This window comes from Brachypodium distachyon, chromosome 3 (assembly GCF_000005505.3).
Source record: "Brachypodium distachyon strain Bd21 chromosome 3, Brachypodium_distachyon_v3.0, whole genome shotgun sequence".
NCBI classification, from domain to species: Eukaryota; Viridiplantae; Streptophyta; class Magnoliopsida; order Poales; family Poaceae; genus Brachypodium; species Brachypodium distachyon.
The window spans coordinates 37,408,125-37,424,638 of record NC_016133.3 but is presented as its reverse complement, the minus strand read 5'-3'; the positions used below and the strand labels follow the sequence as shown (position 1 = coordinate 37,424,638).

General features: G+C 43.1%; 2 protein-coding genes and 1 long non-coding RNA gene across 5 annotated transcripts; 2 read left to right on the top strand and 1 right to left on the bottom strand.

Annotated features, from left to right (window-relative positions):
• The first annotated feature begins 1,054 nt into the window (after nucleotides 1–1,054).
• On the top strand, nucleotides 1,055–6,536 carry LOC100841745 (ABC transporter A family member 7). The gene is made up of 18 exons (XM_003572125.4): nucleotides 1,055–1,325; nucleotides 1,521–1,905; nucleotides 1,988–2,070; nucleotides 2,169–2,313; nucleotides 2,938–3,063; nucleotides 3,157–3,281; nucleotides 3,376–3,534; nucleotides 3,614–3,776; nucleotides 3,858–3,983; nucleotides 4,067–4,150; nucleotides 4,226–4,590; nucleotides 4,676–4,876; nucleotides 4,973–5,082; nucleotides 5,178–5,262; nucleotides 5,427–5,555; nucleotides 5,635–5,740; nucleotides 5,816–5,904; nucleotides 6,002–6,536. Exons 1-18 carry the CDS (start codon nucleotides 1,242–1,244, stop codon nucleotides 6,299–6,301), a joined length of 2,865 nt encoding a protein of 954 aa, XP_003572173.1. The 5' UTR covers nucleotides 1,055–1,241; the 3' UTR covers nucleotides 6,302–6,536.
• Nucleotides 6,537–8,523: 1,987 nt separating this feature from the next.
• On the top strand, nucleotides 8,524–14,715 carry LOC100841443 (ABC transporter A family member 7). 2 transcript variants are annotated; one of them, XM_024462632.1, is made up of 19 exons: nucleotides 8,524–8,599; nucleotides 9,361–9,474; nucleotides 9,634–10,003; nucleotides 10,102–10,208; nucleotides 10,311–10,452; nucleotides 10,747–10,866; nucleotides 10,957–11,081; nucleotides 11,371–11,529; nucleotides 11,621–11,783; nucleotides 11,872–11,997; nucleotides 12,281–12,364; nucleotides 12,453–12,805; nucleotides 12,882–13,082; nucleotides 13,305–13,414; nucleotides 13,507–13,591; nucleotides 13,725–13,853; nucleotides 13,945–14,050; nucleotides 14,173–14,261; nucleotides 14,382–14,715. In XM_024462632.1, exons 1-19 carry the CDS (start codon nucleotides 8,525–8,527, stop codon nucleotides 14,679–14,681), a joined length of 2,958 nt encoding a protein of 985 aa, XP_024318400.1. In that variant the 5' UTR covers nucleotide 8,524; the 3' UTR covers nucleotides 14,682–14,715. The 2 variants fall into 2 exon arrangements, with proteins under 2 accessions (XP_024318400.1, XP_024318399.1); XM_024462631.1 differs by lacking the exons at nucleotides 8,524–8,599; nucleotides 14,173–14,261; nucleotides 14,382–14,715 and adding an exon at nucleotides 8,795–9,270 and having other exon boundaries at nucleotides 13,725–14,033.
• Nucleotides 13,596–14,547, bottom strand: LOC112272053. Of its 2 annotated transcripts, none has more exons than XR_002965747.1 (3): nucleotides 14,405–14,547; nucleotides 14,208–14,289; nucleotides 13,596–14,130 (listed from the first exon to the last, which is right to left on the bottom strand). It is a non-coding gene; the product is annotated as an uncharacterized LOC112272053 (long non-coding RNA). The 2 variants fall into 2 exon arrangements; XR_002965748.1 differs by having other exon boundaries at nucleotides 14,397–14,537.
• Nucleotides 14,716–16,514: the final 1,799 nt, after the last annotated feature.

Genomic DNA, 16,514 nt, shown 5'->3' with positions numbered 1-16,514 from the left:
GACCTTTCATAGCTTCCTACGTGCATAAGTCAAAGTACATAATTCGCGGTTTAATTAATTAATCAAAGTTCTCGGGCATTGTTATTGACTCGATGCATGCTTGGTGTGTCCCGATCGGTTCTTTTGTCGCACATTGTGAGGTACTACTACGTAGAGTACGTAGGAGGATAAACTTCTGCACTGAATTGATTAGCTAGTCTGAATAATATTCCGGGGTCAAATTTGGACAAGTTGCATTGGAAAATTTGATGCTTGGAGACGAAGCCATGGTGGTTACACAGAAATATTCGTACTACTAAGTTGGGGCTTTAACAAATGGAGCAACTTCATGACGCATGCATCCATCTGCAGGTCCGTGCATCCTTTAACTTTGATTTCTGCTCGATGATAAAAGTTTCAAGTTGCATGGAGGTTTTAGGCTTCAAGTTTGAAATTTCAACCAAATTTGAGGCAAGTTTCAAGGGTTTCCACATTTTCTTTTGTGTCAGTCACGAAAAAAATGAAGATGTGACTTTTTTTGTTGGCATGCTAAAGACACGGCTCAAATCCAACGAAAACTACGGCCACACGGAAGCCTTGCATGGAAGTCTTGGAGCAGATTTTGACTGTTGACTATTGACTTTGTTTATCCCGATTTGATTGGCTCAGCCCACCTATATCGTGTGGAATGTGGCACCAATAACAACTTCGCATTAGCCATAAAGGCGGTATGACAGTTGCCCACTAAATATATCACTAAATTTGTACTGAGTATTCAAAAACGAATCTACCGATAATAATAGTACTTCACGTCAGTTAATTCGGAACGGATGGAGTAATATTTTTCATACATTTTGTTTGTTAAACCGAGGTTCGAATAAAGCGTGGCTCATAAAAAAAACCGAAACTGCACCTAGGAGTGGGACCCACGTACTCCAGTTCCTAACGGATCTTTTCGAAGCTGCTTCAGACGAATCTGACGACAATACAATACCGTGGTGTGAGAAGTCGAACTACAGAAGCCAACGACTTTCTTCTCCAAATTAACACTTGCACCCTCGTATTTCCAACGAATTACACCCGGGTGGCTGCAGACGCAAGGCCACCACCCCTCGAACGGGCGCACCACACTGGCGGCGTGACGCAGAATTGGCGGGAGCCGGCCGAGAAAGAGGAAGCCGAAGGCTATAAAGCCCGGAGAAGACGACCAAGAGTTGCTAGCTGTCAGTCCGAGCTTCCCTCTTCTCCTCAAGCATCCGGCAATGGATTCATCGACCGGTTCGAGGGGCCCTGCCACCTTCTCCACGCAGGCCAACGCCCTCCTCCGCAAGAACCTCTGCTTCCAGGTCCCCCCTTCTCTTCTGCATTTCCTTGCTCTGTTTCTTCGTTGACTATGTGCGCAATACGGCAACATCAAGCATGGTTGTGAATCGATACGGGTCTTCATGAGTATACGGGGTTTTGGAGATGGGGATTAGCGCGTGCTGCAAGAACAAGAGCACCATTTGATTGTGTTGTTTGTTGTGCTTGGATTGCTGCAGAAGAGGAACCTGAAGACGAACGTGTGCATCACCCTCTTCCCGATCCTCCTCTGCGTGCTGCTCGTGGCGCTGCAGGGCGCCATCGACCGCGAGATCGACAAGCCCAAGTACCGCTGCGGCTGCGCGTGCGTCGACACGGCCGCCGACGGGAGCTGCAGGAGGACCGAATGCGGGATCCAGTACTCCACGCTGGACCAGGTCGCGAGCTGCCCGATCCCTAACCCGCCACGGTGGCCGGCCGTGGTTCAGGTGCCACGGCCTGAGTCCCGGGCCATCAGGACCGCCTCCCAGCCGTTCGACGGTTTGCCTGACCCGACATGCCGCGACAACGGGTCTTGCCCCGCTGCTTTCCTCATCACCGGGAAAAACCGCTCATTCGCGGAAAGTATGTTATCTGTCATGCACTCATGTTATACTGATCTGTCGTTCATAATCTGGGTTTAATGTTCGTGTTCTTTTAATGGCAGGTCTTTCAGCTGAACTGTTCCCTACTCTGTCCCCGTCTTTGAATTTCACTGACTATCTAGATGTACTCTCCAAGATTGTTCCCGTGAGTTTCTTCCAGAACTAATTATGCACCTGACATAGACAGTTGTGTTACAATGATTTTTAATGGTTGGAGCTTTTCGTTGGATCTATTTGTCTCAGGGCTCCGACACATGGACATCGTTTAGACAGCTTTTAGAGCCAACGTTTGTCCCAGGGAATACCTTATATATTGTCCAACCTCAGTGTCGGTCCAATTTGTCTCAAACGATTTCAGTCAATGCTGGGCCGATACCCCTTCAACTCAGTAAGCAGCATTTTCTTTTGTTGACACTTGACACCCTCATTTCATTGAAGATGTTATACAAGGACAGAAATACATGCATTCTGAATGAGTTAGTTAACATGAAACAAGGAGACAACCATGAATATTGGGAATTTACTACTTTGTCTTCTCAATGAAGAAAATGTTTACTACTTCATGTTTGTAAGCTTAAATTGACTTGAGAATAGCACTTGACCACATAATAGTAATAGAGTGTTTTCATCTTTACTGATATTCAGAATTAGCTTCCCTTTTTTTGAAAGAAAATTGTAAGGGAGGCCCTTACAGTATAAATAGGATTTGTTAATATTCACAAAAGAAGGAACATATCAGCTGACCACGTCTCATCGAGCGTCTTAAAGTGCACCTGACATATCTGGATGGGCAGACAGCTGGGATGTAAAACTATTACCCTGAAAAACCAGGATCAAAGTTAAGATATCTTAGCAAGTAATTTTCTTTTCTACTGAAAACTTTGCACTTCTGTAATTAAATAGGTTTTTTCCTTTCCAAAAACATGTTGTAGTAGGCTGCTGTTTTTCTCTTATATTTTGTATCCTAGGCCTGCTAGTATTTCCAATTTCAATGTTCTTTTGAAATGGGCAGACGTAGACTGCATTGAAGGTTTGTCATTATGGCGTGAAAGCGCGTCAGTTATCAATGACGAATTATTTAAGGGTTACAGACAGCAAAGAGAAAGTGGAGGAGGAAAGACAAACGAATTTGCTGCAGGTAATATAATCTATTGATCAAGTCAAGTGAAGTGTTAGCGTTCATTCATTCTTCTTAGAGTCTTTTTATCCATGTATAACTTTTTTTTGACAGGTTATGACTTCTTGAACACAAATAAGGACAGTCTTGACCTTAGTATTTGGTTCAACTCTACCTATAACAACAACACTGCATATTCTAACATCGCATTATTACGAGTTCCACGCTTGGTCAACATGGTATGTGCTTTTAACTACTGCACAACTGCATGTTACGTGATTTTCATGTGTATTACTACTAATGTTACGAGTTGTACTTATCTTTTTCCTATAGGTCTCCAATTCATATATCAAATTTCTCAGAGGAAGTGGAGTGGCAATGCTACTCGAATATGTTAAAGACATGCCTAAAGTAGGAACAAAATTTAAATTTGACCTGTCATCTCTTATTGGTGCACTATTCTTCACATGGATCATTGAACTACTCTTTCCAGTAAGTATGGGACCCAACCTCTTGTAAGTAAGTTTGCAAATATGGATCAAATGATGAGTTGGTACAATACTTTTAACAGGTTGTACTAACATACCTCGTGTATGAGAAGCAACAGAAGCTGAAAATTATGATGAAGATGCATGGTTTGAAGGACGGTCCTTATTGGATGATAACCTATGCTTACTTCCTTGCTCTATCAGTTGTCTATATGATACTATTTGTCATTTTTGGATCCTTGATAGGTAAATATTTGGAAATTTCATCAAGACGTTGCATGTGTTTTAAGTAAATGCACTCTCTGAAAATGGCTTTATTCTGTACAGGTCTGCGTTTCTTTACGAACAATGACTACAGCATTCAGTTTGCTTTCTACTTCATCTACATAAATCTGCAGATTGCACTTGCATTTTTTGCAGCGTCTTTCTTTTCTTCGGTCAAAATAGCCACAGGTCTGTGACTAAAGTTTTCTAAAGTAAACATGGAATGCTTATAATATACTGCAAGTAACTAACCTCAAATTACGGTGCTGCAGTGGTTGGTTACATTTATGTGTTCGGTTCTGGTTTACTAGGGGAATTTCTTCTGCGTTTTTTTGTTGAGGATAATGGTTTCCCAAGTAAGTTTCTTTCTTATTTATGTTTGATGACTCTCTTTACATCATATGCATAACAAGCTTTATTTTCCATATAAGAGGGTTGGATAGTAGTCATGGAGCTCATCCCTGGATTTTCACTCTTCCGAGGGTTATATGAGCTTGGTCAATATTCATTCTCTGGAAATGCAATGGGAACCAATGGTATGAAGTGGTCTAATTTGAGTGACCCGGTCAATGGTATGCGTACTGTGTTGATTATCATGGTTGTTGAATGGGCAATACTTCTCCCACTGGCATTTTATCTGGATCAAGTCTCATTATCGGGTGGTGGATACCGAAAAAGGTTCTTATTGTTCCTAAAATGCTTCAAAAAGCGAGCTGTATCATTCCGGAGGCATAGCTTTGGGCGAATAGGATCTAAAGTAGTAGTTGAGATGGAGAACCCCGACTCTACTCAAGAAGTAGGTTAATCGATCCCTTGCATATTTCTCAAAGATTTACCTGGCAATATATGTATTTATATGATAATTTTTTTTTAATGTACAGAGAGAGGTAGTTGAGCAACTTTTGCTGGAACCCAATGCAAACCATGCTATTATATGTGATAACCTAAAAAAGGTTTACCATGGAAAGGATGGAAACCCTGACAAGCTTGCAGTTCGTGGGTTGTCTCTTGCCCTCCCAAAAGGCCAATGTTTTGGAATGCTTGGCCCAAATGGGGCTGGGAAAACATCCTTCATCAGTATGGTACAGAGACAAGACATAGTCCGTTCATGTTATTGACAAAATTAGGCACTATATGCACTCATGACGGATATATATTATTCCAATTTTGCTCCACAGATGATTGGGCTCATTCCACCTACATCCGGCACTGCTTATGTCCATGGAATGGATATACGGACTGATATGAATGACATCTACGCAAATATGGGTGTCTGCCCACAACACGAGTATGTTTTTCATCTAAAATTAATCTGACGGTATTGTTGTAAAGCTCTCCATGCACACTATATTGCCATATGGCTAATGATTTTTTCAAATATAGCTTACTTTGGGAAACATTGACGGGGAGAGAGCATCTCTTGTTTTATGGGAGACTAAAGAATCTTAAAGGAGCTGAATTACTGAAGGTGTTGTTCTGTTATTTGTATCTCTGCACCAATACCTATTGTTATGTACCTCATTGTGAAATGTGGTGTTATACGTGCATTGGTTTGGCCCTGCAGTGATAATTCAGATCATAATATGCATAGACGCATCAATATTTGAACTGTAAAATATGTTGTGCTGGCAGGCAACTGATGACTCTCTGAAGAGTGTTAACCTATTCCATGGTGGTGTCGGCGATAAGCAAGTGGGGAAGTACAGTGGGGGCATGAAACGGAGGCTTAGTGTTGCAATCTCTTTAATTGGGGACCCCAAAGTAATAATGTGATTCCTGTTATCTTCCTGCACAAAGTATAATGGAACCTGCCACTGAAAATTGCATATATACTTGCTAGGTTGTTTTCATGGACGAGCCAAGCACTGGACTAGATCCAGCATCAAGAAATAACCTATGGAGCGTTGTGAAGGAGGCAAAGAAAAACCGTGCCATTATTCTTACAAGTATTCAACTTTCCTAATCATCTCTCCATTGCTTTGGTAGATACATTGTGAATCATCAACTATGTTTTTTGACAGCACATTCCATGGAAGAGGCAGAGGTACTGTGTGATAGACTCGGTATTTTTGTTGATGGTGGTTTCCAATGCATTGCGAATCCAAAAGAGGTAAATCTACCTATTCACCTCTATGAAGCACATAAGCACATTTGTGTAAATTTCTTACTTCATTAAACGCTAAAATTTTCGTTGCAATGTTTTGCAGCTTAAAGCTAGATATGGGGGCACCTACGTATTTACAATGACAACAGCTTCAGAGCATGAACAGGAGGTTGAACATCTTGTTCACCGCTTGTCACCAAGTGCAAACAGGATATATCACATATCTGGAACACAGAAATTTGAGCTGCCGAAGCAAGAGGTGAAGATAGCAGACGTTTTCCATGAAGTTGAGAGCGCAAAATGCCGTTTCAGCATACACGCTTGGGGCCTTGCTGACACCACCTTGGAGGATGTCTTCATCAAGGTTGCCAAGGGAGCAGAGGCATTCAGTGTGATCGCGTAAATATCATTTGCATTTCATAGATGATTCTTCTTCTCCTTGCTGTGGAATTAATGTATAGTGTATAATGCTTGTTTGACTTTGCAGTATTTTTTTGCTTAGTATGACGCATCAGCTGTAAATTTAGTATTGTAAAGTTACTTATCTCAGATTGACTTGTGAATTGAGCAAATGCAGATGTACCTTATTCACTTGTCATATACTCATTCAGGAAAGAAATCCAACTTTTTATTACTAACTCTAAAACCGTTTGAATTTCAAATTCCACTTTTCCCCCTGGAGTGTTTAATCTCGACAGGTGGTTTTGGTTGATACAGATATTCCGTGTCCGCAAAATCCCTGCCGCATTGGTACAGTGTGGATGTAATGAAATTCTGCTTTTCTAATCCATGTCTGCCAATTTTTCTTCGGTCTCTAGCATTTTTATTAAATCGTTTTAGCTGAATGGTGGAGTTTGTTATATACTATTTGTTCTTCGTGCTTGTTCATGGCAACGACATGGCAGGTGATGTGGCATCCAGTCATCCGCATCAAGCAAAATTACTTGCGAAACAACCTGAGGGTGAAAAGGGACTGTATGGATAACCTGCGTTTGCAATTCAGACAGTTTTGGAGTTCAGAGTTTTATTGCCCAAGTTCAGGGTTTAAAAGTGGATTTTTTTCCTCTCTCTCTATGATTCTAGTGTTAGTAAAAAAAGTCGGATTTGGCCAAAACAACAAGGTACAATATAATGAATTCAAGGTTAAAATGTGAACTTTGCTACTACCTCTGTTCCTAAATTCTTGTCGCTGTTTTAGTTCATGAACTAAAACGGCGACGAGAATTTAGGAACGGAGAGAGTATATTATAACTCAGCATTGAAATTTAACTTTTGCCAGAGCTCTGAGACCGCCAATCATTTATGCATGGCCTGCCCGTTTACTCGAGGCGTGTGGCGGATGGTGGCCACTTGGACGGGTGTGGACGCGGCGCCGACGGCGTCCTTTGCCTCCGTCGATGAGTGGTGGGACGCCTCCCTTCCCCACGGAGACAAGACTGCTAGGAGGAGGATGAGCAGTCACCTCATTTATGTCTAGTGGAATGCTTGGAAGGAACGCAACCGCCGCATCTTCAATCTTACGCGCCTTACCTACGTCGAGGTTGCCCATCTGGCCTTTGAGGAGATTACTCAGTGTAGCTTGGCCTTCGGCCTCCCGGCCGTCGGTCTACCCCTTGAGCCTGACTAAGTACCTCGGTTGTGTCGTGCCGGGGTTTCGTGCGTTCCCCCTTGTATAGAATTAACGTCACCTCCTTGTAAATATTTATTGCTCTCTTCTTAATGAAAAGACAGTGCTCCTGCCCATTCCTCAAAAACACTATCCAGAACTCTCCAGTAAAAAAATGTTAGCAAGTAATATGAATTTTACAACGCTCTGACTGCTAAACTCGAGACCAGTTTGTTAATGATACTTCCTGGATATAAAATGTTCATTTGATTTGGATTAGCATCGAAATAGACGTCATGTAATTGTCGCCAAAGAACGTTTTCCAGGGAATAAAGAACTGCCATACTACTCCCTTCGATACTAACTTAGTATAAAATGGGAACACTTTTTATGGATCGAAGGGAGTACCATTATTTTGAAACAGTATACAGAGGCAGGTCTCATTTTTTGTACAATCACAGTATTCCTTGTCATTTTATAAGATGTTCTGGTCAGCCTTGGTTGAAGTTGCAAGCGAAGCAGCATAGGATACTGCTCTCTTTGAATAATATACTATTCAACTGGGATTTCAGATGCCCTGGGCTTGTACAAGTTCGAATTTTGTTTCATTTTAATTGCGTAGTTTCCAACCACGGAGAAAAACCACTGCCAGTTAACTTAATTAATAATTAATCGCTGGGGATTAGAAAACAAATTCACTTGCGTTGCTTGAGAAACACGCAGCTCAAATTTTGAGATCCAGAATTTTCTCTGGGGATTACATGACATCCACTTGCTTTCTTTGCATGCATACTACTAGTAGTAGTTCTTGTTGCAGTAAAACACGGCACGTGCCTGTCTGTTCCTTGGACTCTTGATCGATCCTGAAGTAAGATGCTGATCCCGGTAATCCTGTGTAATCAATGCTGGCAGCTGTGCTTAAACTTGGTTTTGAATACGCAAGCACCGAGGCCAGGGTCAGATTTGATCACACTCTACTGTCTACTACTCTACTCTAATCCCTTTCGTGGCCGGAGGAATATGTCGCAAGCAATGCTGAGGAGACGGCTTATGCAACACGAGCGTAGCTCCAAAGTACGAAACCTGGAGTCCCGGGTAAGTAGCTCTCGGCCATAACGTCACCCTTACTACTCCATTGATCCTGCCGTTCTATGCAAAGTTAAAAAACAAGAAGAAGAAGAAGAAAAAAGGTGGATCGATGAACGCGAAGTGACTTGCCGGCTGCCTTTTCATCGACCTGGTCCTCGGCTGTCTTCTCGGTATATCCGAATGATGGGTGGTGTGATGTGTAGTGTAGTCCGGAGTTCATAGTTCAGATAACTCCTAACTGAAGCTGGAAAGTTGAGAGAGTTGACGGTTACTGCTACATCTCCCCGGCCCAAGCGTAGTGGTACAAGACAAGTGTCCCCGGAGAGACAGATGGCATTCTTCAGCTCATCCCTTCTTCTTCTTGCGTAACTGACGCGGTATCGGTTACTGCTGCTGCTCTGAATCCGGCGCTGGTCGGTGTAAAACGGAAGCAATGCGGCGTAGCGTAACGCCCTGCAGGAGTTAATTGGAGTTAAGCGCAAGCGATATAGCGATTGATCGATCGCTTGGAGAAAGCGCGTGGCCGCGGATTCCATGGAAGCACCGAATTAAGCTGATTATTCCATGGAGACGACACAGAGCAGCATAGCCTAGGCGTAATGGTCACGCCGGACGGCGAGCTGCTGCAACCACGCTGACCTTGGTTCCCAGCTGCTGCTTTATATATATCTCGGGAGGTAGAGCTAGAGTGTGTTCGCGAAATTCTGAGCGAGACTCCTGCCGTCCTTGCTTCTTACTGCCGCGTTGTTTAATCTTTGGGGACACAGACAGAAGTAGTCAGTGGCACAGGCACACGCATGGCGTCTGGTGGTCGCATGCGGGAGCTCGCGAGGTTCTGCAGGCAGGTCCACGCCCTCCTCCTCAAGAACTTCTCCTTCCAGGTGACCTTTCTTTCCTGAATTTCTTCCTTGGTTCCATTCATTCTTTTTGATGAAACAACCATCAGCGGGTTATTTATTGCCAAAGAATGGTCGAAAAAGAATTTCGACCCCGCGGAAGAAGTGTTCATTCTCAAAATGCTGAATCTTCGTTATGAGCAGAGGAGGAACCTGGCGACGAACGCGGCGATCGCGGCGTTCCCGGTGATCCTGTGCGTGCTGCTGGTGGGCATCCAGACGGTGGTGGACCACGAGCTGGACAGGCCGCCGTTCCAGTGCGGCTGCGCCCAAGCCAGCCTCGACGGCTACAGCCAAAGGACGGAGTGCGGCATCCAGCACTCCACGCCCACGCAGGCGCTCAGCTGCGAGGTGCCCAAGCCGCCCAGGTGGCCCGCGCTCGTCCAGGCCCCTCAGCCCTGGGCCCGGGCCTCGACGTCCGTGCACCCCGCGCCCTGCAGCAGCAACGCCAGTGATCCCCGGCCCTGCCCCGTCTCCGTGCTCCTCACCGGCATCAACCGTGGCCTCGCTCAAAGTACGACAAAGAATCGCTTTCGTTTTGTATGATGAGTTAATAATCGAACTCTTTCTGGCGTTTCGTTGACTGTTTTTCTTTTCTTTTGGTTTTGACAGGCCTTGGAAGGGGGCTGTTCCCGGAGATCCCTCCGGCAGACTTGCTCTCCTTTTATCAAAATAGCAACTCTTCAGACTACCTTGAGCAGCTCTCCAAAACCGTTGCGGTGAGTTGTAACTTGATCACTCAAGTTTTTTTGCATTTTTTTTTGGTATTTGGTACGGAGTAGTAGTGAAGAGAATGACATTGGATCTGTCGATCCTTCCAGGGCACAAGCACGTTACCGGCGCACGTGCTGTTCGTGGAGCCCGGCCTTGTGCCCAACGAGACCTTGTACATGATCCAGCCCAAGTGTTCCTGGCGTCCACACAACGTTTCAGGGGTTTCTGATGGAATGCCGCTCGATCTCGGTAAAAAGATACTTCCTCCGGTCCAACAAAAGATGTTCAAGTTTGTCAAAATTCGAATGTATTTAGACATGACTTGGTGTATAAATTCATTCAAATTTTGTTAAAGTTAAGACACTTTTGTTAAACGGAGGAATAGTACTACTGCTGTTTTTTGAGTGCCGAGATTCCTGTATGATGTCTTGTCGCATGCAGTGCTTGCAGTTCCTGCATTTCTTTTTGTACTGTAGCTATTTTTATGTATACTGTATGTGCATTAACCCCCTTTGATCCTATCTTCTTTCTGAAATGGAACAGGTGTGCATTGTGTTCAAGGTTTGCCATTGTGGTGTGACAATTCATCAGTGATAAATCGCCATTTGCTTAAGGGGTACAAGGGTGCGAATAAGAGGAGAAGATCAAATGAATTCCTTGCTGGTAGCCTCATGTCATTTTTTATTTTTAAAAAAACCATCTTGCTAGTTCTTTGTTTGCGCAAATGTCTTATTTTAGGGATACAATTTACAGGTTATGACTTTCTTGACACAAGCAAGGGGCGCTTCAATGTGTACATTTCATACAACTCCACCTTCAGCAGGGATAACGGACACCATGCCATGACAGTGTTGCGCGTTCCACGGTTGGTTAATATGGTACTTACGCTTGCCTGCAATTTTTAAGTGTGTAACTTACTTTTGGAATCAGCAATAGTCTAAACCATTAAGTATATTTATTTGGAGTGACAAGTCTTAAAACGAGAACTCGTCTACACATCTATGGTACCCCTGCGGTTGTCCTGCAAAATAAACTTGTATACATTACTACTGTAGGAAAAACGACAAATCGTTTGCGACAACTCTTATCAAGCTTCTTGGTGATGTATACCACGGCATCACCTTAGTTCCATTACTAACCAGTGCCAATTATGCATTTACACTGTAGGCATCCAAAGCATATTTGAAGATTCTTAAAGGAGTGCAAGCAGAAATGCGCCTGCACTTTTTGAAAGAGATGCCCAAAGCTGCAATCAAAATCAGGCTGGACCTTACCACTCTGCTTGATGCACTGTTCTTTACATGGACGGTTCAACTCCTTCTTCCAGTGAGTTAATTTGATTTTCTTCAGCGATCCCACCACCGTAGTGAACTGATAATGTTAATTTTTGATGAATTTATTTCAATTCTTTTCACAGATAATATTAACACACCTTGTATACGAGAAGCAACAGAACCTAAGACTAATGATGAAAATGCATGGGCTGAAGGATGGACCATACTGGATGATATCTTATGCCTACTTCTTGTCCCTTTCAGCAGTATATATGTTATTATTTGTGATGTTCGGCTCATTTATAGGTAGTATATTAACTCCACGTTACCTAATTCAAAAGTTTCATGCAATTAAGCTTTTAAATCATACAGAGAACACTTATATGTTTTGCAGGTCTTGACATATTCAGATTAAACAGCTATTGCATTCAGTTTGCGTTCTTTTTCATCTACATCAACCTACAGATTGTTCTTGCTTTTCTCCTAGCGTCTTTCTTCTCATCAGTCAAGACTGCTAGTGGTCAGTACATTCCAGCCTGCAATTTCCTCAAACCTGGGGCACTTTGATATCTTTACTCTTATAGAAGAGGCAATTGGTGGCGGCGGTCCGTCACCTCTTTGCCTCCTCTATCATAAAAACACACAGATGATAATTTGCATCAAACTTAAGATAAAATTACTAGCGAGTGTCACTAATATATTAAAGTTTTTTCATTCACGAGCAGTCTAATATGTTTATCCGTAGCAACGCACGGGCATTTCGCTAGTCATAATTAATTTGATCAAGCTTTTATGTGTTACAGTAATTAGTTACATTTACGTCTTCGGCTCCAGCCTTCTCGGAGAAGCGCTTTTGCAGTTGTTCATTGAGGATACTACCTTCCCAAGTAAGTATTCTGACTGCAATTCTTCTAAACTTTCCTGTTATGTTACTACTCAATTCTCACTGGGAATTGCACTGTTTTACTTGTTTAGGGCCTTGGCTTGTAATAATGGAGCTTGTTCCAGGGTTCTCCCTCTACAGAGGAATTTACGAGTTAGCAGAGTATGCTGCTGCAGGGAGTCATATGGGAAAGTCTGGAATGCAATGGGGGGACTTAAATGACCCGGTCAACGGGATGAAAGATGTTTTGGTTCTAATGTCAATAGAATGGATACTTCTGCTTCCTGTGGCATTTTTGTTGGATCATAGACCTGCATGGCATCCTCTATTTCTCTTCGGGATTCTGTCGACGAAGCACTCATCGCCGTCATGGAGACCAGGCCTTGTGAGGCAGATATCCACGAAGGTCTTCACTGATATGTCAAAGACTGATGTTTTCCTTGAGGTTAGTTAAGAACATACCTGAACTATTCAGTAGGCAGATAATTCTGCACTGTTTTGCTGAAACTTCTATTTTCCAGCGCAAAGTGGTGAAAAGGTTACTGAAGGAAATGGACATTAGGAATATGATCATCTGTCATAATCTGAAGAAAGTGTACCGCGGGAAGAATGGAAACCCCGACAAGCAAGCCGTCAGAGGGTTGTCGCTTGCTTTGCGCAAAGGGCAGTGTTTCGGAATGCTTGGTCCCAATGGGGCAGGGAAGACATCCTTCATCAACATGGTGAGTGACAATTCAGAGTCTGTATATGCAGACTAACCTTAATTTAGATAGAGTGATCATATTTATTATATGGCATTAACACTTTAGCTTCTCACTGGTTTCTCATGGAAATTACTTTAATTCCTGTCATGGTCTCATTGTTTACCCGTAGTACAACAATGTTAACATAAAAGAAGTATGCAACAACAGACAGTTTATACTGCTTATGGGCTACATATGCAGATGATTGGGCTTGTCGCACCGACCTATGGAACTGCTTACATACATGGAATGGATTTGAGAAAAGATATGAATGAAATATATGAAAACATTGGTGTATGCCCGCAGCACGAGTAAGATCACAATGACCAGTCTAGCTAGCATCTGCAGATGGTTTTCAGTGTTGCAATCTTAACCAGTTTGCTGTATGTATGTGTATGTGCAGTTTGCTTTGGGAGACGCTGACAGGAAAAGAGCATCTAATGTTCTATGGCCGGATGAAGAACCTCACAGGTGCTGCTCTAAAGAAGGTAGTTTAAAACCATGAACTAAGAAATAATCTATAATTTAGAATATCAACTTTACAGAGTCTTACTACAAGCTGTCTGATGCTACTATCAGTCTTATTGCAACTGTTTTATCATCAGATGTCTCTTGATCTAGGCAGTAGAAGAATCCCTGAAGAGCGTAAATCTTTTCCACTGCGGTTTCGGCGACAAATCTGTAAACAAGTACAGTGGTGGCATGAAAAGAAGGCTCAGTGTCGCCATCGCACTCATCGGCAATCCTAAAGTGCTTCCCACAACCATTTCTTCATTCCTTCCACAAAGCATTTCAGAGAAGTTCACAGATAACAGTTACCATTTTCTCTGTGATCGATCAGGTTGTGTACATGGACGAACCGAGCACCGGATTGGACACGGCATCCAGGAATGATCTGTGGAACGTCATCAAGCGAGCAAAGAAGGAATGCACCATCATCCTCACAAGTAATCAGTTCCCCTCTTATTGTACATCCCCACATTTCCTTCAGTTGTCCACCATCTTCATCGACAAGATGCGATAAACTCTGCAATACAGACTGAATATGAGTAACACTATGACATTTCAGCGCATTCAATGGAGGAAGCAGAGGAGCTATGCGACCGTGTCGGCATCTTCGTCAGTGGAAACTTTCAGTGCCTCGGAACACCCAAGGAGGTACGCATTGCACGCCCGAATCAACAACCTGAAAAGGTTCAGATTTGTTAAGCATCTGACTGCTGCAAAGAAGACAACTGAACTGACACATATATTGGGCCAAATGCATAAATGTCGCAGCTGAAGGAAAGATACGGCGGCACCCGGGTCCTGACGATAACTACGGCGGCGGAGCACGAGGAGGAGGTGGCGCGGCTGATCGAGGATCTGTCGCCGGACGCGGCGAAGATCTACGGCGTGGCAGGGACGCAGAAGTTCGAGCTGCCGAAGCGGGAGGTGCGACTGGACAGCGTGTTCGGCGCGGTGGCGGCGGCGAGGAGCGGGTTCCCGGTGCAGGGGTGGGGCGTGGCGGACACCACGCTGGAGGACGTCTTCATCAGGGTCGCCAAGGAGGCGGACGCCTTCGACGTCCTCTCCTAGCGGCGGCGACCGCGACGGCGTAGATCTTAGCTTGGAGTTTTGTACCGGATGGTAGTTTCTGGTTCTTTTTAGGGTGAGATTTGAAAACTGTACAGGCAAAATGCTTTGAGATTTGTGTTGCTAGATGGTGAGGACTGAGGAAGGCAGGGTTTTGCTGCTTCTCATTAGTTGTTGGCAATAAAATGTTATCAGAGAAATTGGGAATAAAAAGTGAGCTTCCTAAGATGAAACAGTACTCCCTCCGTCCAACAAAGGATGTCTCAACTTTAACTAAATTTGAATACATCTATACACTAAATCACATCTTACATCCAAATTTTAACAAACTTGAGACATCTTTTGTTGGACGGAGAGAGTACCACAGGCAGCTCATAATGCAGCTTGGCCTATCTAGCGAATGATGGTTTTAGTTGATGTGAAAAATCACCACAATAAAAGGTTAATAAGACATCAAAATGAGCAAAAAGTTTGGTTGCACAAACGGTATTATCATGATTCAAATTAATGCCAAATGCAGTTTAAATAGAGCTGATTATATTCAGGGGGAATATGTACAAGGTGATTGTTTGTTGTACAGTGATGAAGACTTGCTTTATTCTTTATTTTTCTTATTCTATTGTGGTCCTCTTTCTCTTTTGGATCCATTCTTCCTCATGCCCACCCCAGTGATCTTCTTTCTCTTGTTCTTCATCCCCGATTGACCTCGTCATAGATTTGAATCTGCTCCTTGGATTCTTCCAGCGACCATGTCACCGAACTGATCTTGCTGCAATCCACCGTCGTTGGTGTCTAGTGAACCTATAAAGCGTAAGCACCCTACCTAGGTTATCCTTCTAAAGCTAAGGGAGGTGTTGATTTTACCCATCTAGACGGTGATGAATGAGCCACATGTTGCCGTCGAGTCACGTCGGTAAGTTAAACCATTTTTTTTCCTCACCTCGTCCTTCCTTCTCCCTTTTGTCCCTTCTCTCGCACGGATCCCTTGATTAGAGGGAAGTCAAATGTCCGTTCTCTAAGACAAAGGAACAAATGTTTGGTCGTCATGTTGTTTGTTTCATTTTCTATCGGCATATCACATCAAACCGAACTCCGAGATGGAGTGATTTTGGTAATTCTCAATTGTCCAAAGTCACCTAGATTGCACACTGCTCCATCTGTTCCAAAATATGAGAAGTATAAATTTCTTGACCAACAAATTTTGTAAAGTTTGAGCAAACCTGTAGAAAAAAGATATTAACATCTGTAATATCAAATCATAAACTATGAAAAACATATTTCATGCATGATGGATCTAGTGATCTTAATTTGGTACTCTAGATGTTGATGTTTTGTCTTATAAGATTGGTCAAATTAGAGAAAGTTTGAAGATCAACAAAATTTATACACTTTATGTTTTAGGACGGAAATAAAATTAATTAAGTCTAAAATGATACTTTCTCAGTTCCATATTAACTGACTCAAATTTGTCCAAATATGAATGTATTTATGCCTAAAATGCGTATAGATACATGTAATACATAGTCATTTGATATGGGACGGAGGGATTACCATTTGAATTTGAAAGGAGTAATAACATGGATACGATCGATGCATGCTATAGCCCGCGCAAGAGATGCATGCGCATGCAGCGGGGAAACTAAGCTCTTGTGGACCGTGGGAAGACTCTGCAGTGTGCACGAGATAGACATGCATCCAGTCCCAATCACGTCGTACGTAGTACGAACTCCGATATTTCCTCCTGACTTCCTTTAATTTTGCCTTTTAATTTGAGAGCTACGTACGTCGTCCGGTCGTCGATCATTATTTGCATGCACTACGTGTACTGCCGTGTGC